The 22,413-nt window shown below is 44.7% G+C and overlaps 1 protein-coding gene across 2 annotated transcripts in view; it reads left to right on the forward strand.

Moving 5' to 3' along the window:
- The window catches only part of syne2b (spectrin repeat containing, nuclear envelope 2b), a 107,660-nt gene that overhangs the window by 19,795 nt on the left and 65,452 nt on the right, over positions 1 to 22,413 (forward strand). The window contains exons 21-56 of one of the 2 annotated variants that reach the window (XM_029258465.1): positions 87 to 245; positions 963 to 2,285; positions 2,457 to 2,591; positions 4,113 to 4,306; positions 5,023 to 5,101; positions 5,596 to 5,687; positions 6,660 to 6,783; positions 6,941 to 7,092; positions 7,181 to 7,331; positions 7,495 to 8,051; positions 8,345 to 8,512; positions 8,654 to 8,804; positions 9,043 to 9,201; positions 9,364 to 9,531; positions 9,830 to 9,931; positions 10,018 to 10,221; positions 10,315 to 10,522; positions 11,029 to 11,141; positions 11,529 to 11,731; positions 11,868 to 11,975; positions 12,106 to 12,385; positions 12,661 to 13,005; positions 13,179 to 13,523; positions 13,773 to 14,117; positions 14,588 to 14,932; positions 15,074 to 15,418; positions 15,673 to 16,017; positions 16,173 to 16,348; positions 16,470 to 16,785; positions 16,928 to 17,092; positions 17,319 to 17,666; positions 17,781 to 17,917; positions 18,037 to 18,178; positions 19,677 to 19,850; positions 20,122 to 20,184; positions 20,323 to 21,906. In XM_029258465.1, the coding sequence (XP_029114298.1) occupies positions 87 to 245; positions 963 to 2,285; positions 2,457 to 2,591; positions 4,113 to 4,306; positions 5,023 to 5,101; positions 5,596 to 5,687; positions 6,660 to 6,783; positions 6,941 to 7,092; positions 7,181 to 7,331; positions 7,495 to 8,051; positions 8,345 to 8,512; positions 8,654 to 8,804; positions 9,043 to 9,201; positions 9,364 to 9,531; positions 9,830 to 9,931; positions 10,018 to 10,221; positions 10,315 to 10,522; positions 11,029 to 11,141; positions 11,529 to 11,731; positions 11,868 to 11,975; positions 12,106 to 12,385; positions 12,661 to 13,005; positions 13,179 to 13,523; positions 13,773 to 14,117; positions 14,588 to 14,932; positions 15,074 to 15,418; positions 15,673 to 16,017; positions 16,173 to 16,348; positions 16,470 to 16,785; positions 16,928 to 17,092; positions 17,319 to 17,666; positions 17,781 to 17,917; positions 18,037 to 18,178; positions 19,677 to 19,850; positions 20,122 to 20,184; positions 20,323 to 21,906 (10,005 nt within the window). Of the gene's footprint in view, positions 1 to 86; positions 246 to 962; positions 2,286 to 2,456; positions 2,592 to 3,318; positions 3,375 to 4,112; positions 4,307 to 5,022; positions 5,102 to 5,595; positions 5,688 to 6,659; positions 6,784 to 6,940; positions 7,093 to 7,180; positions 7,332 to 7,494; positions 8,052 to 8,344; positions 8,513 to 8,653; positions 8,805 to 9,042; positions 9,202 to 9,363; positions 9,532 to 9,829; positions 9,932 to 10,017; positions 10,222 to 10,314; positions 10,523 to 11,028; positions 11,142 to 11,528; positions 11,732 to 11,867; positions 11,976 to 12,105; positions 12,386 to 12,660; positions 13,006 to 13,178; positions 13,524 to 13,772; positions 14,118 to 14,587; positions 14,933 to 15,073; positions 15,419 to 15,672; positions 16,018 to 16,172; positions 16,349 to 16,469; positions 16,786 to 16,927; positions 17,093 to 17,318; positions 17,667 to 17,780; positions 17,918 to 18,036; positions 18,179 to 19,676; positions 19,851 to 20,121; positions 20,185 to 20,322; positions 21,907 to 22,413 lie in introns of those variants that run through there. The other variant, XM_029258466.1, reaches the window with a different exon arrangement.

Consider the following 22,413-nt stretch of genomic DNA (forward strand, 5'->3'; position numbering starts at 1 on the left):
ACGTGGTGAATTGACCATAATTTAGACTGTTAACTGCAGGATCTCCTGGGGACCATACACATCACTGCTTCTGTGCTAACCCTTAGGAGCTGATCTCCCAAGCCCTGCAGTTGGAGGGCCAAGTGGTGACTGAGGAGCAGGACCTGCAGGTTATGGTGATGACAGCACAGAAGAGTTCACCACTGCAGTACCTGATTGCCACTGTGATGCAGGAAAGAGTGAGAGCAACAGTTGCTCAGTCTCAGGTGCTAGTGACAATCCCCCTCTGTCTGTGTTTGATATCTGCTTCGCTGTTGACACGTCAGTGTCTGCTTCAGTTACATTCATCCCCCGTTATTCGAACTCCTGATACACAGGCTTTCACGTATTGTATCCGCAATGACTAATTTTCCTTATAGTTAGTCTCTCTGGATTGTCATTTATATGATGTACAGCATCCAGTCTGGCCTGCAACATGATTGCCTTTGAAACTTGTGCCAAACAGCTGCATGAGAGACTGAAACGCATGGAGATGTGTAATTTTATTTTTAATAATTTTAAATGTTTTCATTTTATTGCTGTTTGAAATTATAATAAAACTGTTAGAAGGTGTGATTTTGGGATAGGCTCTGGATTCTGCAACTGTGCACTAGGTAAGAAGTTGTTGATGATGAATTAATACATAGAATTGTTGCAGTGTCTCTATTTGTTACAGTGTTATCTTTTATTTTTGCAAAACCTAACCTGTGAATATATGAAGGGATATCTATGTTGTCTGACTTTTATCGAATGTGACTTGATGGTAAATGTGATTTTGGAGGTATGAACAAATCAAGTTATTTCTAGTCTCTTATGTTTGTAAGATGAGGAACCAGTGTATTTGTGACATGCAGAGATTCTTTCTACCTCCATTGCTTCAGTTTGCCATACATGCAGGTATATCTGAATTGCTAGTCTACATAACTTGTAAACTTTTCCTCCAGGAGGCTGTAGGGATGCTCAGCTCTCTGGGTTCCAGACAAGCCCAAAGCCCCACTGGAGACCAAACTCTTGCCCAAGCTGTGCAACCCCAAGTTGAACCTCAACCTCCTTTTCTCCCTGAGGACCTCACTGAGCTTTGTACCCATGAAGAGGCTCAGCACCCACCCAAGATTAGCATAACAGAATATAAAGAGCTCCAGCCTCTGGTGCAGGTTTATAACAATGCACAGGATTTACCTCATGCCAGAGACAAGGCTGTCTTCCAGTCCCAGCCTCACCTTGATAGGCAGTCTGTTCACCAGCCCCCAGTTCAGGCCCATGCTCAGACCAAAGGCTACAGTCAAACGTCATCAGTACTCACTGAGCCTAATCCCCACTCTCAACCTCTTATACCTTCTCAAACTAAGGACCAGCGGCAGCCCCAAGCCCAATCTCAGATACAAGATCAACCTAAAAAGGCAAGAGTCAGCACAAGACCATGGGCAAATAAAAAATCCCAGGGCCAGGCCTCCTCTAAGCCTCATTATCAACCTGTACCCCAGACCCAAACTTCTATTCAAGACAAGGCTCAGCCTAAGGCTCCAGCCAAGACTTACAGTGAAAACAAGGTTCAACCTAAGCCCCAACCTAAAGCTCAGCCACAAATTAATAAGCATGCCAAGGTTCAGATGCAAGCTGTCATTAAGCCTAAAGATGAAAACCATCAGAAGGCCCAATCCCAGCCACAAATCTTGCCCCAGACTAGTGTAAGTATTAAGGTTGAGCCCACAGGCTACAGCCAGAACTTGTACCAGTCACAGACTTATAAACAGATTCAAAGTCCAACCATGATCCAGGTCCAGCCCCCACTATGGGTTAATACGCAAATTGATGCACCCTCTCAAGTGTCTTCAAAGACCCAAGTTCAGCCGCAGGGTCAGGGTTACCCTTGTTCAGGGGCTCAGAGCCAGTCCCAAATACAGTCTCCCTCTGGCACCCATAGTACAACTGAAACAGGAGCATCATCTTTCTTAAAGACCAAACATGATCCTAAAGCTGAATCTTTGCCACAGCCATGGATTCCAGCAAAGCCACAAGTTCAGTCCCAGGCCCAATCTCAGGTCCAGACTCAACTATTGGCCCAGCCTCTTATGATACCTCACACAAAGGTTCCTGTCCTTGCCCAGGCTCCGCTACAGGCCTATACAGAGGCCTACGCCAAAGCACAGGCTCTTGCCAGGGACAGGTTTGAAGAAGCCAAACACTGTCTGCAAGACCACATCCTAGAGACTATCATGGTGTTCAATGACAGAGGTATCTCTGAAGAGCAAGCCAATAAAAAGGAGGTAAGTATTAGACTTTTAGTAACTTTTATTCTTTTAAATACTGACAAACCTTTGATCATTTCAAAATGGCAAACTTTACAGCTAGTAGCTGAATACTGGAGCAACAAAACAGATCAAGTGCAACCTCTAAGGCAAAAAGGATTCAAACCCGAGTATGCTCTCGCCACCTAGGAAGCACTTAGGACACTGGATCCTGAGCTCCTGGATGAGTTTCTGAGGGCAGCAGAGGGCATGGAGGCCTTCTGTAGCCCAGCCCAACTTCGGGACATGGAGTTCTTCACCCAGTCGGTCCGAACACAGTGGGAGGTAAGAGAAGTTGTGAATCTCCTGCAATGCTAGTTTCATGGACATTAACAAGTAGCAATGCTTCTGAGAACTATCATGAATGAAACAGAGCACAACAATGTTTTGCTGATTGACCAGGAACCGTGGGGACATTTCTGTGTGCCTCTAAAATTGGAGGCTATGCATAAAAATGGTTCTAACTGCTACACAGTTCATACAGTATGTTTGAAAAAACCCTTAAATTAAAGCTGAAAGTCTACATTTACAGCACATGTTGGTCGTTTAATTTCAAATCCGTTTTGGTGACGTACAGCGCCAAAATGATGAAAATTTTGGCATTGTCCAAATACTTATGAACCTGACTGTATATGTTATATGCATGGGATCTCACATTTATCTGGTCTACAGTATGACTGTGATGTAAGTATAACCAGCTGCAGTGTTTTTTTTTTTTTTTTTTTTATTAAAGCTATGATAACACCCTCAAGATAGTTATTGAAAGATTTGTGACGCTGTGGCGTGTGCTTTTTATTTCAAATGTCACTAGAGTAAATGAATGAGAACAAAGTTTGTGTGAACATAGCCGTGCCTTGCAGTATCCCTTTGTGACATGTCCGTGTCTATGAAGGTTAAAGGTTTTTTTATTCTGTTATCCAGGCGGTGCGTTTAGAGGTAGCTGCATTTTTGCAGCACTTGAGGTTTGAGATTGAGCGAAGACACTTTAACAGAGCTTCTTCGCAGTGCGAGATGTGCATTAACACACACAGATCCTGCATGACCTCTAAATATGATCCCAAGCATCAGGTATAGTGGCCTCTTATAACTTGCTTGGATGCATGGGTGCATGGCTAGATGATATCATGCTTGTAATGGGTCTACATACAGAATGCCCTTTGAAGGTTACATTGTGTCTAATATGAATTAAATTGATTACTTTGAAATCATTAAGCGTTTTATTTGGTCAATCACCTAGTGTGTTAATGATCTAACACGATGCAGAGAGGATATTGTTTCTTAGCAGTCACAGTATTTTTGTATATTCTAATACCAACATTTCAGACTATTTGGTACAGTGTCCAACTGCTGTTACGTGATTAATTGCAAATTTAATTACCTTAGCCTGCAGTACATTTAAAGTGTCTTTAATCCTCAGCTTACAGCTGTCAGATGTGCTTTTAAAAAATTACATGATTTTTTTTTCTTTAAGGATGAGCTCACTCCAGGAGGCGAGTCCTATATGTGTCTCAACAGGTGTTTGAAACCTTTAAGGGATACAGTGAAATGATTTAGCTCTTTACCATAAGATTTTTGCAGGTGAACTCAACAGAAATATAACAGCCTCCAAATTGCAACTGGGGCTTTTTCTGGAAGGGAGAAAAACCAGCCACAAGGCATTCTTTGTGAAGGGGGCCTCTCAGGGTGTTTAGGGACGTGGCTTTGCTGGTGGAGGTTGGAGGAGAGCGGGTCTCACACATAGCTTGCCATGGGGTTCTCTCCCAGCCTCGTGGTGTCATGCTGCTTCTCTGATGTTCCTCTCTCTAGGCATGTTTCTCTGAGGAGGGCAGCCTGCTGCAGGCAGGACATCACCTGGAAGCCCTGAGGGAGCTGTGTGACACGTTGAGCCCTGAGGACGCACACCGCCTTGCGCAGGCCCAGCTTCGTGAGTGCGAAAGAAGGCTGGCGGCCATCCAGCGCCAGTTCAGCAGTGACAGGGACATACCGCCTTCGGACCTTGGGTGAGACCTCGTTTTGGGGAGAACCCATGGCTTTGGGAAAAGGGGCTTTGCGAGTAGGGTGGAGGGGAGGGTGTATTCTTTAGACTTCAAAGATTATGTCTTAATTATAGTACATGCGGGAAATCAGATCAGGGCCTATAGCGACTTTTGTCTGGAAGTGTCTACAGTTCAGTTGTTTTAAGCCTGCGGTGAATGAAGAATTGAACTTTTTGGTCAAAGGTTTCGGATGTAATGCAAGGATGTCCGCTGTGTTTGTTCCCTCAAGCGAGTCATTATCAGTCATGTGGATTAACTGGCTGCCAGGCAACACAGTAATTTAACATAAATAATGATTCATGTCCTCTCTTCAGCAATGCATCATTTTAGTTAAATTGTAAGTGCATGTTTTGATTTAGTATAATTTGGTCTAGCAAAAATAAGAGGCTCTCAGTTGCGTGACCTTGAGGAATTACAGTCATCTAAGAACTTGTGGAGTGGGTGATGCCAGAGATCAGCATAAGCTTGTTGAGATAAAGCATCAGTGATGCAAAACATGAGGCCTTTGCCTGCCCAGAGGCTTTGTGTGTCTAGGAGGATGCTGTGCAGTCTTCACGAGCAGTGTGAGGAGTTGTTCCTTTGTTACTATGGCCTTTCTCTTAATTATGGGATTCAAAAAGCTTTCGCTAGCCGCCTTTTAAACCTAGCATACTGCCATGAGTCTTGTTGTTTTTTCTCAGGTATTGCCCAGAACACGCAGAAAACGAGATGTATCAGAAAGAGTCTGACCTCCTCAGTGGTCCTCCATATGGCACAGAGGTACAGCAAGGCTGTCTTCAGGGAATTGTACATGTATAACATTGTTTAACTTTTTGCAGGTTTATTGTATTTGTCTTTATTATTTTAAACCTGTTACTGATCTCATTTTGACAAGCAGGGCAGACCTTGGGTCAATTGAACCTTTGTCACCCAATGGAGGGCCCCACACTAAGATTGCCATCTCCAGCTTTGAAAAAAGAACACTGAACAAAAGCATTGTTTTAACATGTTTTATTAAAATGTAAGATGATAAATGTTGTTTAGTTCTTAATACAGTGTAATTGCATATATTGATATCTAATCTGAAATGATCTTAAATCCAGGAAACCCCACCAAATGATCCAAATTGGGGCCTGCAGTTGCTAGGTGAAGGTCCTCTTCACGTGTGTTTGATCTGATTCATGATCTTTTTGTCAGCACAGAGATGTTTATGATTGGTTGTAAGTTATTTTGAAACATGTTCCTGATGCAATGCATGTTTATAAATTTTCCAGGTTACCTTCATGGAGGCTGGCTTAGAGAAGTCTCAGCTGAACGATCCAATAACAACTAAGGACATTTCCTCTAAAGAGGAAATGCTAAAAAGGTTGGGTCAATATTATTATTATTATTATTATTTATTTTTATAGAGCACTCTTCTCACGCAGTGACACAGAGCGCTTTAACACAGACATAAGGCAAGAAAAACAGATACAAACAAAGAAGACGGTCAACTAATGGCTACCATAATGAAGAACTTATTATAGAGCTATAAGTATACCTATTCTGCTAAAATGAAGCATGAGAAAAGAAGTTATTTTATCTCATGATAGTTCTGTATGAGAGGGGGTGCGGTGGCGCAGCTGGCTTGGCCGGGTCCTGCTCTCTGGCGGGTCTGGGGTTCGAGTCCTGCTTGGGGTGCCTGTGACGGACTGGCATCCCATCCTGGATGTGTCCCCTCCCCCCTCCAGCCTTCTGCCATGTGTTGCTGGGTTAGGTTCCGGTTCGCCGCAACCCTGTTTGGGACAAGCGGCATCAGCCAATGTGCATGTGTGTAGTTCTGTATGTTTATTCCCTGTTATCTGGTCATTATTTGTCCCTGAAAATGGTTGAAAATACAGATAATTAAATTACTTATTACATTATTTCTTATGGGGAAAAATTCCAGTTCGTTCCAATCTCAGTCAAAACTAACCAGAAAAAAAATTCCAATGTTTTTAATTAGTTTTTTGGACAGCACTTTATACAGGTAGAGACAATTCACTTGGAACTTCCTATTTTTGAATCCTCCTGCTGTAGTACCCTTGAGCAATATACTTACTTTGATTTGTTCTTGTGAAAATAATTCAGTTGGATAAGTAGCTGGACAATTGTAACTGGCTTAGTGTACACACCTAATATTTTAAGGTGCCTGGGACAAAACAGAAGCTAAAAGAATGAAGAAAATGAATGAATGAATGAATAAATAAAAAGTCAGAGTTTTCAGGATCAAGTTGTCAGGGGGAGTTTGAAGACCAGGGAAAAGGGAAGGTGGGACACGTGCTGCAGATATCAGTGATTGTGTGTTACTATTCTTCAGCTACCAAGACTCCAGGACTGCCCTTCAAGCCAAGCTGGCCAGTAATGAACAATGCATGCCTGTGCACCTTCCTTCAGACTCTGCCTCCTCTGCTGTTTTGCATGTCAAGTTACAGGAGTTGCAGGTGTGTCTTTAACCCCATCTACAGCTATTACTTCAATCCTCAGAAGCTTATTTTTAGCATATTGGGTGCAGGTTTCTTGGGGCTGATGTCTATGATAATGGCCAGCTTTCACAAACCTGTGACAGCAAATACATTTTACATTTTTTGTCTGCTGCAGCACCTGGAACAGGATACAGAAGTGCTGTGGCTAGATTTCAAACTTCAATGTTCTCAGTGCTCTCAGTTTAAAGATGAACAAAGAGGTGTGGAGGAGCACAAGGCTGAAATGGAGCAGAAGTGGGAGAAACAGAAGACCAGTCTTCAGGGAAGGTATGAAAGACCAAGTGCACTGCAACATCTTCTTCATTTGTGGGTCAACACAATGTGCTAAGAAGAGCTTTGCTGTATCTTTATCTAGTATAAAATCTCTCAAGGAGGCTTTGGAAGTTGTGGACTCAGTGGAGGACCACATCAGATGCATCTCGGAAAGATTTGAACACATCACTGGGAGACCCAGGGACATTAGCACATTCTCACCGAGTGACGCTAACACGCTACAAGATGTAAAGGTACCTAATTGGAACCTAATGTATCATAATATTGTGTGAAAAATTTGTTGAACCGTTTTCCGTGGTCTTTTTTGTATGCTTTCTGTAGTAGATCTAAAGTCCAAGTTTCCTGCTATGCCGTGCTGCTTGTTTTCAGTCAGAACTGCATTTTATGACTGAACAGGACTTGGACAAGAGCATCCAGCAAGAAATGGAAAAGCTGGTGGACAATCCATTGAGCTCCTTGGTGCAGGGCTGCAGAAAGTGTCTGGATGAACTGAGGCAGCGGGTGAGGAAGTGTGAGGCAGCCACTCAAGCCCTAGACCGCTTCCTGGTATCTTTGCATACCATGGAGCAGGAAATTGGCACTGCGTGGGCCAATCCCAGTGATGATGCCATCTCACTTCGAGACTGTCGCTCACGGTTGGCGTTGGTCCGGCAAAGTATACGAAGTGTGGCAGACAAAGCACCGCAGCTTGACCAGCTGTTGAAAGGAGCTGTTTTGGCCGTAACCCGTAATGGCATCCCGGCTTCCTGCGTGGATGTAGTAGTTGTGCTGGAGAAAAAGCTGGAGGAGACGGATGCTGGCCTGATTAAAAAGCAGCAGAGTTTTCAGAGAGAGCAGGAGGGCCGGGCTGTGGGGCTGAGGAGGAGGACTCTGCAAGGAGCTTTATGCGAGCTGCAAGCTGTTGCTGAGCGCCAGGGTTTGAAGGAGCCTACAATACCTGCTGTGCAGCAAAGGTATGATGGTTGGCTCTGAAGGTCCTAGAATCACTTACTGTTATACAATCTCATAATGTTCATATTCCATTACCTAATCACAATAAATATATGTATATCAATCTATAGTCCCAATGTGGGTCTACTGCTGCAATTATGTTGCTCTTTCTCAAATTATTTCTGAAATGACTCTTGAGACTGAAGATGCACAATCAAGAGAAAGGGGCTTCAACCAGGCAGTCACAACAAACTATACTACTGAGGGAGATTTGTCTGCTTCTTCTCATGTTCTGAGCCTCCCTCCTCATTTACAGGTTGCGTGCGCTGAATGACTTGCAGAACCGTTTGGATGCTCATCAGACAGAGCTACAGAATCTGCAGGATGCATCTATGCCGTTGACTCCTGAGGTCGGCCTGAGTTGCAACCCAATGGCTGAGCTTAATACCCAGTGGGAGGACTCTCAGAGAGCAGTGAAAGAGCGGTGAGAAAGGGCGTGGAGTGGGGTGGAAAAGCAGATACTTGAGGAATTTCAGAGCAAGGCTGATTAGAGTTCTGAAGTGATTGGCAAAAGTAGTGGTTGTCCACATAAATGACTAGAATCACTGGCTGCTTGTCGGCACAGGCTGGACCAGTGCTCTGTGCTGATGGAGCTTCTGAAGAAGTTCCAGAACTGTCGCAGTCATCTAAGCAACACTCTGCAGAGGGGGGAACAAACCATTGCCGAACAGGCCTCTTACATGGGCAAAGACAACCTGCAGAGACTCATAACAAAGGTATCGATTTTGAGTTCATGACGCAGTTGTACATTTTTTTTATACTAAACTCAAAAGAATCATGTAGCACTGATTAAAATGGTTGTGTTCATTCATCTTGGAGTCATGCCCAAAACTACTGAACTGTAGAACCAAAGCCTGGTTGATGATGACTTTGCAAAGTATAATTCTTATGGCCTTATTACGCCTATTGTAATTCATTCTCTCATATTATGTGTTTGGATGCCCATCAATCCAGGTGCAGGGGATCAAAGATGACCTGGCCAGCCTTGGGGATGGCGTGGAGGAGATCCGTGTGGTTTGCAGACAGCTGCAGTTGCAACTGAAGAAGATACCTGACTGTGTAGATGCTCCATTTGAGAGTGAGGCTAATGCCCTGGTGGACCGATGGCTGGATGTACGTTGCCTTCTTACTTCTGCAAATGTACAAGATGTGGATGTTGCTTTGCGCGACGGTGTTATGTATTGATAATACAAGGTTTCTTAGTTTACATTGCCAATTAGATGATGTGACAAATCGGAAGCCTAGTCTTAAATTGTTATGGCTCTGGGGCCACAGGTGTCAGAGAAGACAGACACCCATATGGACAATCTGCGGCTGGCATTGGAGGTGTGGGAGAAGCTCCTCCTGCTAGGTGGCGAGATTGAAAGCTGGGCAGGTCGTAAAATGGCCATTTTTGTAGAAAGTCACCCTTTCCAGAGTGAACAAGAGATCACCATCATGCAGGTAGAACATCAGCGTACCTACTTAAACATTGATGTCCACATGAACACCTTCTTTATTTGAAGTTTTCGTAAATAAGTAACTGTCCAGAAGAGCAAATCCAGATTTGTAATGTGAAAGCAATGTATGACAGCACAAAATGGTGGACTTTGTGAAAGTGCTACTTTCCCTGACTAGGAAGTCTTGTTATCTGCTTCTTTGATTAGGCTGTAACTGATTTCAGATGCATGTTTTCCATCTGACTCTAGTATTCTATGCAACTTCTTTTGGAATTGTTTTGGATGTCTTTTTCTGTCATTAGGGCGAAATCAAAAGTCAGGAAGAGAATATTGAGCACTTCCATAGGAAATCGACTGCGATCCAGGACGTTCTTCAAAGCAAGGAGTCTCCTCTGGAGCTGCAGGTTAGCACGGGGGGGTGTCAGATCTGGAAAAAAAATCCTTTCCACAAACGGCTTTGTTGCGTAACACCTTCCAACTCTTCCAACAGGTGATGGAAACTCAGCTGAGGAAGAAGATGGAACAAGTTAAAGAGCTCTTCTCTGACAGCAGTGAAGTTTTCCAGGAGCTAATCCTGGTGAAGGAGAGCATTTCAGAGAGAATGTCTGAATGCCAGGCATCTCTGCGGGTCATCCAGTACTCACTAAATATGCTTCATGCCTCGGACGAACCGCAGTTTCTAAGCCAACTAGAGGTACTGTTCTTTCAAAAATTGCAGCTAAACGACAAATGTGCTGTATTGATAGTTATGATAGACCTTACTTTCACATTTCCTGTTCCTTTACAGGTATTGTCAGCCCAACTGCAGGCACAGGCGGAGCATGCGGATGGTCTGCTGCAGGAGGTCAGCCTTCTGTCCAGTGTAGCTAGTCCTCAGGCTCTGGAGGCCCTGGCCGCGGATGGGGTTCGACTAAAAGAGACTGTGCATGCTACCCGTGAGCTGATTGGTCAAAAGAGAGAGCAGGCAAAAACAGGCTTCCGCAAGGGTATTCATGGTAAGCAAGATCCTGTATGTCAACAACAAAAAAAAAAGCTTGTTTAGAAAGTTTATGAAGGTTTCAATTACTAAACAGTATGTGATAAATAGTGATTAATAGTGCTTATCTGATATCTAGCAAACTGAAGCCTTCCATTTGTTTTGTATTTATATGGTTCGTCTGATAGATATATTTTATGCTTTCATTTAGTTTATTGAAAACATGTATTTCTGTAGATCCATATGTATTTCAGTGAGTTAAAACTTTGTATTTAAGCTGCCAACACTGCTAGGTCTCCATTGAAAACCTTAATTTGAATAAAAGTAACTTGATACTTGAGTAGTTTTTAGGTCTGGCCAGTCTTCCCACCTCTACTGAATTTGTGGTAGCAAATGTGCTGAAGTGTACACTAGCAGGACCTTTCCTAGGACCTGAATCCACCATCTGTTCCAACATTTAAATATCGTAACTAATAGCAACTGAACCCATGTACAAAGTTTGAGCATCAAGCTGTACTCTTCCAGAGGAGTGCCAGGCCTTTGAAGAGTGGTTCCAGGATCTGCAGTTGTCAGTGAACGAGTGTTTTGAGAACCCAGAACGGTGTCAAGACTTGCAAGTCTCCCTGGAAAGGTTGGCGGTGAGTCATGGGGCCTCCCATGTGTTGGAGTGAACATGCTGATTTTGCAGTTGTCTCTCATTTAATTTAATAAAATATTAGAAAACTACTTCTTTATACAAAGTGTAACTGCACTAGGCCTGACTTGGCATAGGTCTTTATCTGTGGGTTCCTGTGCTGGCTTATAACGGAATAAAAATACATGAATAGTGTCACCCTTTGTTTTGTATCTATCTGCAGAAGGGAAAGGCAAAGCAAAACTGAAAGTTGCATTTTCTGGAATATTCTTAAGAAAAGTTTACGCTTGCACAAATGATTTCACATGGATTGAATAGGTACTTTTATATTTTTTCCCACAGCAGTGTTGTATCTTAAGTAAGACTTCATTGCTTATCCTCTGTCTACAAGGCCTTTTTGTCATATCAAGAGGGAGAGACGAGGCTGGGTTGCCTGAAGGAGAAGGTTACAGTGGTACAGGAGCAGCTGTCACCACACCAGGCTGCTGAGCTTCACTCTTGGCTGGAGGAGCAAGAGCAGGAGTTGGCTACCTTCAGAACCCACTGCCGAGACCGACATAGTCAGCTCGAGGCCTTAGTACACACCCTAGACAGGTTTGTTCACGTGCCTTGTGAGGTGTAGAAGCACCAACAAGTGTCCTTAAGGCTTTTATAATGTGCAGGGTATAACATAATGGGTAGGGCAGGCTATGAGTACTTTAGCAACGGCATGGGTGTCTATGTGTTTCAGTCTTCAGGCAGAATTCAACCGTCTTGATACCTGGATAAAGGCCAGGGAGCATAAATTACAACAAGAAGAAGAATTTGACCATTTACATGAAGAAGTTCTCAAACAAAGGTAATAAATTCAATTTCAGCATTGAGATTTTAGATTGGTGAAAGTCATGATATTGATGATAATGAACATGATCATGGTGATGATAGCAGTGATGAGGATAGTAATGTGAATGGTCCCCCCTGTGGTGTAGTGAATGTCTGAATCATCTTCGAGGCCTGGTGGAATCTGTGCGAAAGCAAGGCCTGAGGAGTGAAGGCCTTCTACAAGACACTGATGTCCTACTGGAACGGTACAGCAAACTGCAGGAAACACTGCATAGCCAAAGAGAGGCCCAAAGACTTTCCAGAGAGACTCAAGCCTTTCAGACCCTTGCAGACAGCATCCAGGCCTGGGTCAAAGATCTGCAGCAGCAGACACAAGCTTTGGGAAGAGGTAGTGAAGACTGGCAAACCCAGATTGAGAAAGTCCAGGTGAGAAAATGTCCAGCCGCAGGGGTTCTTCCACACAAGATTTTAGGACCTATTTAAAGGGCATTAATACCAAATGGATACTTCATTTAGTGTGCTTTCTCACAGTTAAAAACATACAGAATTTGTATCATAACTAAAATCTTACACAAGTTTGTGTATTGCTTTGAATGAATTTGAGAGAGAGAATTTGAATGAAAAAACTTTACTAAGTTGCTATTTAAATGATCAGGGACAGGAACTGAGTAGTGTTTAATTTCAGTTCTTTTTCTCCTTAGGATCTCCTTAGTATCGTCAGTGGAGGAGATGCCAAGCTACAGGACCTGAGGAGAACTGGGGAGAAACTGTTGGAGCAGCGAGGCCTGGAGGACAGCAGGAGAAGAGAGGTCCTGCAGCTGATGCATGACATTGAGCAGGAATGGAAAGCTCTTGTGCAGTCTGCAGAGGATCTGTATAGCCAGGCAGAGGCAAAGAGTATCCTAGCCAAAGACAACCACAACTTTCAGAATCTGGCAGATAGCACCCTGTTCTGGATCCGAGATCTGCAGCAGCAGGCACAGGCACTGGAGAGAGGTAATGGGCACAGTGAGGCCCTGATTGAAGAGCGACTGCAGAAAGTTCAGGTGAGGGAGGCTCAACTACAGTAGTTTCTGCCTTAGAGTGGACTGTAGTACTTGTTTCATGCACATTAAACTGAAGATTTTATCCATTGTCTGCTGTGTTTGGAAATCTAACAGGCAAGATGTACAGTGTAGCACCTAACAGTGAAATATTGCCCTTTTCTTTGTCACTGTAGACCCTCCTTGGAGTCAGAACTGACGGAGACACAAGGCTACAGAACCTGAGGAGGAGTGGGCAGGAGCTGTCAGAGCAGCAGGTCCTGGAGGAAGGCAGGAGGGAGGTAGTCCTGCAAACAGTGTGTGAGGTACAGCAAGAGTGGAGGGCATTTGTGGAGTTTGCAGAGGAACTGCACAAACAGGTAAAGGCCCAGAACATCTTGGCCCAAGAGAGCCAGACATTCCAAGCTGTAGCAGATAACACACAGGTTTGGGTCAGAGATCTGCAGCAACAAGCGCAAGCCCTGAGCAGAGAGATTCAGGACAGTCAGACCCTGACGGAGGAGCTGCTGAGGAAAATTCAGGTGAGAGATCCTGTGTTCCAGCCTCCAGGATTCTTCAACATAAGGCTCATAGCTCATGTCTGAAGTGAAATACTAAAGTACAACTCAAAACTGTATCTGCTTTCTTCTTCAGTGTCTATACAGCTTAGACTTTCGAATGTATGAATCTTCATAGGGTTGCTGGTTATCACAAAGAAGTACTGAGTGATGTTTTCAGGTTAGTCACACATTGTGGGTGACCATCTCTAAACAATGTTCTTCCTTTTGCAGGTTTTCCTTAATGTGAAGGAAGAAGGAGATGTCAAGCTGCAAGATCTGATGAAAAGTGGGGAGCAGTTGTTGAAGCAGCAGGGTCTGGAGGATAGTAGAAGGAGTGAGGTCTTGCAGCTGGTGCATGATATTGAGAAGGAATGGAAAGCTTGCATGCAGTCTGCAGAGGATTTGCACAACCAGGCAGAGGTACAGAGCGCCTTCGTCAGACAGAACCAGGATTTCCAGAACCTGGCAGACACAACCCAAGTCTGGGTTAGAGACCTACAGAAGCAGGCACGGGCTCTGGGCAAAGGTGGCGAGGAGAGTAAGATCCCAAATGAAGAGCTGCTGAAGAAAATCCAGGTGAAGAAACTTCAATTCTTTTGATCGAAGTTTACTTCTGCCTGAACTACTTCTTTCCTTGAAGGAAAAAGACACAACATCCACATTCTAAAAAGATGATTGCCGTTCAGCTACAGGATAAAGCATGCATCAGACTTCCAAAATAAAAAGGCTACTCTAGAGACGGAGACTAAATATTTCTGTGCAATGCAGAAATGCAGAATACTTAACTAAAGTAGATAACTTGAATGATACCTAACTAGCTTTCAGTATTTCAGTTTGCTGAAATATATTGGCCAACCTCTCCTATCAGACTCAGTAGTTTTGAAACTGCTTTAATTAAGTGGCTTTAATCGAAACTAGTAATGCTGCTACAGGTTCAGTCAGTGAGAAAGACTTGTTTCCTGTGTGAACTCTTTTTCCAGTTCTGAAAAGTATTTATGAACACGAGGGCTATGTCAAAAATATACCTTCTTTGTTTGTCTCCATAGGTTCTTCTCCGTGTCAGGGTTGAAGGGAATGCAAAGCTACAGGACCTGAAAAGCTGTGGGAAGGAGCTGTCCGAGCAGCAGAACCTGCAGGAAAGCAGGAAGGAGGAGGTCCTGCAGGTGGTGCATGACATCGATGAGGAATGGAGTGCAGTTTTGCAGTCTGCAGAAGAGCTTTACAGACAGGCAGAAGCCAGATGCCTCTTGGCACAGGAGGTTGAGGCCTTCCAAGCCCTAGCAGATAGAATGCGGATCTGGGTGAGAGACCTACAGCAGCAGGCAGAAGCTCTGGACAGAGGTACCAAGGACAGCCAGGTGCAGATTGAGGAAGGCATACAGAAAGTCCAGGTGAATGTTCCACATACAGATTTAGCACATATTTGAAGTATCCTATTATCATGAAGTATTCAGAGTTTGAATTAGATAAAGGCTTGTTGTTGATAACATGCACATGGAGAGCATTTTGCCATTTATCGTGTTTCTTCTCAGGCTTTCTGTGATCTCAGGGATGAAGGAGAGGCCAAGCTGCAGGACATGATGAAGAGATGGAAAGAGCTGTCAGAGCATCAAGACCTGCAGGAAAGCAATAGGAGTGAAGTTCTGCAAACAGTGCATGATGTGGAGCAAGAATGGAATACCATTTTGCAGTCTGCAAAAGACCTGCGCAACAAGATAGAAGCCCAGAATCGTTTATTCCAAGACATCAGTGCCTTTGAAACCCTGGTGGATAGCACTGGAGCCTGGATCAGAGACCTTCAGCAGCAGGTGCAAGCCCTGGACGAAGGAGGTGAACGCAGCCAGGCTGAGACTGAACAACGGCTACAGGAAGTCCAGGTGGGTTAACCTCCATTTCAGCCACTTAGCAATTTATTTATTTTGACATGCCATAAAATAAAAATGGCTTCTCATTTTTTATCTCCACTGTGTTGTGGCTTAAAGCATGCAGACCAATAGTTACCGTACATGGACAAAAATAGGATTGCCGGACTGCTCGTCAGTTCTCACAGACAGACATTTAGGACACAGAGTTGTTTGTTTGACAAGCCTTTCTGGATGACCATCTCTTAGGGGATCTTTTTCTTTTCCAGGCTCTGCTTGATTTCAGAGATGATGGAGATGCTAAACTGAGAGACCTGAGGAAGCAAGGGCAGGAGTTGTCAGAACAGCAGGACCTGCAGGAAAGCAAAAGGAAGGAGGTGCTGCAAATGGTACGTGATGCGGAGCAGGAATGGAACACGGTTTTGCAGTATTCCCAGGATCTACAAAGCAAGGTGGAGGCCCAGAATCTTTTGGCCCAGGAGAGCCATGCCTTTCAGAACCTGGTGGACAGCACTCGAGCTTGGATCAGAGGCCTGCAGCAGGAGGCAAAAGCTCTGGACAAAGGCAGCGAGGGCAGCCAGGCCCAGCTGGAGGAACGACTTCAGAAAGCACAGGTGGGGGAGGCTGAAGTTCAAACCCAAGGATTTTTCCTCACTGGGATATGACACTTTTAAATAAAGCTCAAGTTGAGATCAATATTTTAATAGCTGGTATGAAGTGTCCCTGACTAGGCTGGTGCCAATACTTCTTCTCGTCTTGGTCTCCAAAGGTTATCCTCGGTGTCAGGGCTGAAGGAGACACCCAGTTGCAGAACCTGAGGAGAAGTGGAGAGCAGCTGTTGGAGCAGCACAGGCAGGAGGAGAATAGGAAGCTGATTCTGCAGACGGTGTGCGATGCTGAGCAGGAGTGGAATACAGTTTTACAGGCGGCAGAGCAGCTGTGTGGGTAAGTTGGCACATATTGCCATTTTTACGTCTTGAGAGTTCGATCAAGATTTTTGAAATGGAGTCTGAGACTTGTATAGAAACGTATTTCTCCGGTTAAAAAGTCTTCTCTGAATTGTCAGTGTCTTGCAGGGTGTGGTTGAGCGCTCCGTTGGCTGTCTGTGCCAGAAAGAGCAGGCTCGGGCTTGTGTGGAGCAGCTTCGGCACCAGACAGCCGAACTCCCCCTGTTGTTTCCGTGGCCTGGTCTAGGGGACCGGCGCCAAACTACGGAACAGGCCCAATGCTTGTTGGACCGTACTGCAGCCCTGGCTCCCACCCTCTCTGCTCTCAGGACGCAGGCAACAGAGCTGTTCCAGCTCACAAAGGACCCCAGTTGGATGGACCCCTGCTGGGCTTCCTTGGAAGAAAATGCCAAAGCTCTGCTGGATGACCTTGAGGTGAACACTCTCACACATCTGTTAATTAGAGCAGCTTCTGACTTCTGAATTTGCCGCATGGACTGCGGCAAAGCTGAAACGATCAAACATATCATGACATTAATTAATGGAATGAAAACATGCTTGTGCGCGCGTTGCCCAGGTGGTCTGTCGGCAGCTGGAGGAGGGCATCCAGATGGAGCGTCAGTGTGCCCAGCTGGTAGAGCAGCACAGCCTTGCTCAAGACTGGCTGCGGGACCAGGTGCACGGTATTGACCCACTGCCTGACAGCAGGCAAGATCTGCAAAACATTGTCAACACCCTCAAGGTAAGCAAACGCGTTCAGTGTTTCCGAAAGGCACGGACATGCCTGCAAGACCATACTCGGTATATGGCATGCGAAATGTCTAATAGAAAAAATATTTGTGAAGGCTACGAACAAACTGTTTCCAACAGGCAGCTGAGTTCTCATTGCAAGTTTTTATCTAAGTCTGTGTCTTTAAGTCATTATCTAGCTGTAACAGTGGACTCCTACACGGGGATGCCCCTTACAGGCCTTAATGCAGACTGCAGCTAGGGAGGAGAGAGAGATGAGGCAGCTGGTGGCAGCAAAGGACTTCCTGTGGAACCAATGCACGCACAGTGGCCAGACTGCTTTGGCTGCAGAGGTTGATCGCCTGCTCAAGCTGCAGGCCTCTTCAGACAGGGAGGTACGGGACCAGCTTCGGGAATGCGAGCTCCGCCTGCAGGAGCTGGATGAACGCCTAGCCAACAAAGCTCAGACCTTGAGGGAGGAGGCTGGAGGCCTTCAGAGAAGGCTTCTCCAGCTGAGTGAACGCCTGGCTTACAGGAGAGAGCGTGGGGACCTCAACCAACTCCAGCAGTACTGGGAAAGCCTCAAGGTACCCGTTTTAAATGTGACACTTGGAAATGCTGGTGCAGGTGAGAGAGCGTACCGGTGTGCACAGTTGTCTGGTTATGCGGTAGTCTATAGTGCTGTGTGGTTTGTCTTCCAGGAGTGTGAAGGCATGCTGACAGAGCTGGGAGTGCAAGTGGACAATCTGCAGCTGGCCGTGAGGACAGAGGGAACAGACGGAGAGCTCCCTACGGACATTATTTCAGCCACAACCACACTGGCTCTGGAGCGAAGCAGGTAGGTGGAGGCAGACGCATCGAAACAGCTGTAACTGAACGCGCAACACTGGACGTGTAACTCCCGTAGTCTGTTGCGCTGATGATGTGTTGTTGCTCCTCTGTGTGCTCTCCTGTCAGGCTGAGTTCCGTGCTCTCGGAGCTGCTGGGTGAGTGCGCCAAAGACGCTGTCCATACTCTGAGAGAGGCTCTCCAGGCCCTTCAACAGTGGATCCAGTCCACCCGCGTGCTGCAGCCCACCGAGTCGGCATATACTGTTGGGGTAACAGCCTTGAGACCCATCATTATCCTAATTATTTGGCATTTGTATACAAGTTGGGTAGTGGTTAAGGAACTTGAGGATTTCTGAGCGTGACTAAAGTTTCCAAGATATACACCTGACTGAGACATATAAGTTATTTTCAGACTTTAAAAGAACCATTGTAAAAGTTAAGAAATTAAAATTAGTAAGTGTCTTTGGATAAAATGACCTATGAAGCTGAGTAATGTTTTTTTGCATTTTTGCATGTTTTTTGCAAATTTTGTTGCATCTCAATAATTGCATTAGTGAGGCCAGTAGTTTAACAGGGTTTAACAGGATTACAGAGTGAGTTTTTTAACCCAAGAGAGGACTTCACTAAGCTATCGTTGCTATGGTGTTCCTGGTCAGTGAAAGGTAGGGAGTGCAAACAGGCATAGAGATCAGTACCAGGACTGAATACACTTTTCTGAATAAGTTGCCTCGATTGAGACAATTTTATTCTCTGTCATCGCTGTCTCTGGACAGACGTGACCTTGACGAGGACAAGCAGTTAACTTGAGTGAGTTAGTAAACGTGGACTCTTTGAAAAGAGCTAAGAACTCACAAAGAGCTAAGAAACTTTTTCCTTCAGTGTTTCCTCTCACGAGTGTTGAAGCAACACTTGCTCAGTTCAGAAACATAACACCTTTGATGGCTGCTGAGATAGGGTCCTCCGAGTCCAACTGTTTTAAATCGCTGAAAGGGAGTGCTTAATAATCAGACAAAATACAGCATGCGCCACACTTGCTGCACAAAAGGAGCCTTTTGGTAGCGATGTGTTTTGAAATCAGCAAGGGGAAGTCGGAACACTCACTGGTGAAGCACTTCAAAACGAGAACTGGACCATTTAAAGCACAAGCTGTACAGCAGTTGATTAAAACAGCAGCTTTCTTGAGTCAGAAACAAAAAGACAATATATATTCCATCAGAGTACATGAGACAGCGGATAGGGTGTGAGCCAGCGGGAACACAGCACTCTCAGAACAAATACACATGTACAATATACATTAAAAAACAATATACAAACAAACAATATTTTTTGGTAGAGAATATGTGTTAATTTCATGCATATTACATGTTATAATATGTTACATGTCATAATACGTGTTATTTTCATGCATAAGAAATACTTTTAATTTTACGTGACATTTTTTATCTGGAAATCAAATTTGTTCGTAAGAAACTACAGTAGTTCCAGTAGAAATCTGCAGTAGGAATTCACTTAATGGGGGATGTTATGGAACTAATTACCCCTGTTTGAGGAATGAGTGTATTCAAATTAATTGCTCTAATTACCAGAAAACATGTAATAGGAGGAGCATCATATAAACTGTGCAGTTCTGTCAAAAGCTGTCAATCCTAAATCTGTGCAGAAAAAGTAGTATGTGTGACATCAGTGCGCTAAATGTGATGTTTGGGTGATTGTTGGGGTGGAGCATTGTCTTTGGGGATTGACTGGCATAACACACCTCTACTACAGGTCTGCATTGAGGAGGGCAAGCAGCTCCAAGTTGCATTAAAAAAAGTCCAGTCACATTGCCCATTCTTGAGGGACAGTCTAGGAGTGGACCAGATGGACAGGATGGAGAAAGACTGTGAAGACGTCCTGAGTGAAGGGACAGCTCGGATTTGTGCTCTGACTCAGAGCCTGCAGGTGAGCTACTAGAGAAGTGTAACTTACTGGGTTCCCCAGTATCTTACCAACACTCCATGATGAGAGACTTGCAGCTGGTACAAAAGACATTTAATGAGAAATGAATTGTTTGTTAGGTGATATCAGTTTAAGTATCGGATATAATTCAATGTGTTCTCGTATGTCTGAGATACGTAAATCTGAGTTTAACTTCAGTTAACACAGGTACTACTAAAGTATCTTAAAGGCTTGATCTGTCGCAGTCTGTTCAAATGGTCATCTTGTCCCTTAGGACCTTGCTGAGAAGGACAAACAGGAACTTAAGAAAACTACATCTCCACCTCTGAAATCCGAGGTATGGTAACCTCCCCGTATAGTTCATTCCAGATACTCTAATCTCACTGAGAGAAAGCCATCTACCTTCCCTGAAATTTGTCTCCATTAGTAATGCAGTGCAGTAAGTGTAATTCTCTTGTTTTTGTGCCTCTTGTAGCTCATTGTTGATGAGGAAACGCATGGGGAGGCCGTAAAGGACCGGGTATCCCCTGCTGAAGCTATGGGAGATCCTCTGACACACCTCATTGCTTCAGTCACTTCACAAGCCACGGAGGTGGTCCCAGGAACCTATGAGCTCACTGAGTCACATCCACTTGACGCTTGCAGAGTCACGGATGACGTTGAGTTCTTACGCAAGACATCCAAGGTGTCAGACAAGTGTACTGTGGAGCTGCCTCACATTACTGTTGAAGAAACTGATGCTCATCACCTGGTGCCTGACGCTGTACCAACTCCTGTCATTTTAAATGCAAATGTACGAGAAGCCGATGTTCAGCGCACCCATGCTGCCGTTCCAGAGAAATGTGATAGCACGATACACCTCGCCAAGGTCCTAGAGCCTGAGGCTCTGAATACTGAGCAGCAAAGTCGAGGCACTGATCCTCTGAGTGCAGGCCATACAAGAGAAACTGATCAGGACGTAGATCTAAAGAAGCCTCCGTTTAGTGAGATGCAACCTAGTAGCACACATGAAAGCTTTGACACTGGTACCTCTCTCAGTAGCAATGAGATGGAGCAAAGTCTTGTTCCTGCAGCTGATACTTTTGTAACAGGTGAGAAGGACAACCAGAATCTGGAGTCAAAGAAAGTCACTGGGCTTGTTCTCGACATTGGTATGCTATACGTTCAGACACCAGAGACTTTGCAGCCAGTAAATAGCGAGACCATGCGCATTGTTTCTTGTGGAATGACAGGCTTAGACACCATTTGGAGTCAGTCAGAAAAGGAGGAGGAGACTAAGGGACAAGATGCTGACATTCCTGGACTAACTGATGCATGGGATGTAGATGCTGCAAAGCAACAGCTCTGCATTCAAAGCACTTCTGTACAGCACACTCAACCTATGGACACTACAGCAGTGACCAAGGATCAGATGCCACATGCAGAGAAAATGTCCAGTAGTGCCCCTCTTGAGGATACTGAGATGCTGCAGGGAAATATCCCACTCTCTGAACCAATCTTTGTCCAACCAGTAGAACAACAGCAGGAAGAGCATTTACTGGATCTGCCCACAGAGACAGAGAAAACTGACATTTCTCACTTTTGCAAAAGTGAGAGCATCGAGGAGACGGGGAGCATTTTGCCCCTGGATGTTCAACAAAGTTGCATTTTACTGGATTTAAAGGAATGTGATAGAGAGACTGGTATGTCTGAGGCCCTACATTTAGACACACCCAAGGCCGCCATCCAATGTTATGAACAAGAGAATGACAACATCTTCCCTAACAGTGATTCAGAGCCAACAGATGGAGGTCCTGTTGTCAGTGGGCCACCAACCAATGGGGTACAAGCTGACACAAAACAAGAATCGAAGCCGCAGTTGTTCGTAGAAGATACTGCACCAGAAAACATGAGACAGCAGACAAAGTGTGAGGCAGCAGGAATGCAAGACTCTCAGAACAAACTGATGAAGGAGCCAGACCCAGGGCCTGTGGCTCCACCTAGACGCCGACCTAAAGATCGGAAGGCCCAAGCAGAGTCCAGACAGAATGGAAATCAGGAAAGTCCTCATGTTCAGCAGGTAATATTGCCGGTTTAGAGTGGGACTAGTCTCTGGTAAATCTAGGGGTACACAATTTACTGTTGTATTTCTCTTCCAATGATGGTATGTTTACTGTATTGGTCTATCTGTATTACCCTATTCTCCTACTGTAGGCTATCATACTTATCAGAAGCACTTGTTTTCCTTCAAAGATGTAAACAGTGTATCAATCAACTGAGATCATGCCTTAAGGGAGAATAATTCCTCATGAGAGACCAATTTTTCCTTTAAGTACAGATTTTTGCTTTTGCTCAAATGATGTCATTCAGGGCAGAAAGGTGAGCCCTCTGAGTTTGGAGCTCCCTCCCTCTGTCTGGTCAGCGCACTTGAAAGATGCTTCAGGGAAATGGTTTTCTCCACAAGTTGATTGGTACTTTTGGAGAGAATATGATGGGGGAGGTTAACATTGGCCGTGGCCTGAGATACTCGGTTAATTCATGGACATCTACTGCATCCCATTAAGGCTGAGAGCTCAACGCTTTTGTA

Source organism: Scleropages formosus, chromosome 15, assembly GCF_900964775.1.
Source record: "Scleropages formosus chromosome 15, fSclFor1.1, whole genome shotgun sequence".
Classification (NCBI taxonomy): Eukaryota; Metazoa; Chordata; class Actinopteri; order Osteoglossiformes; family Osteoglossidae; genus Scleropages; species Scleropages formosus.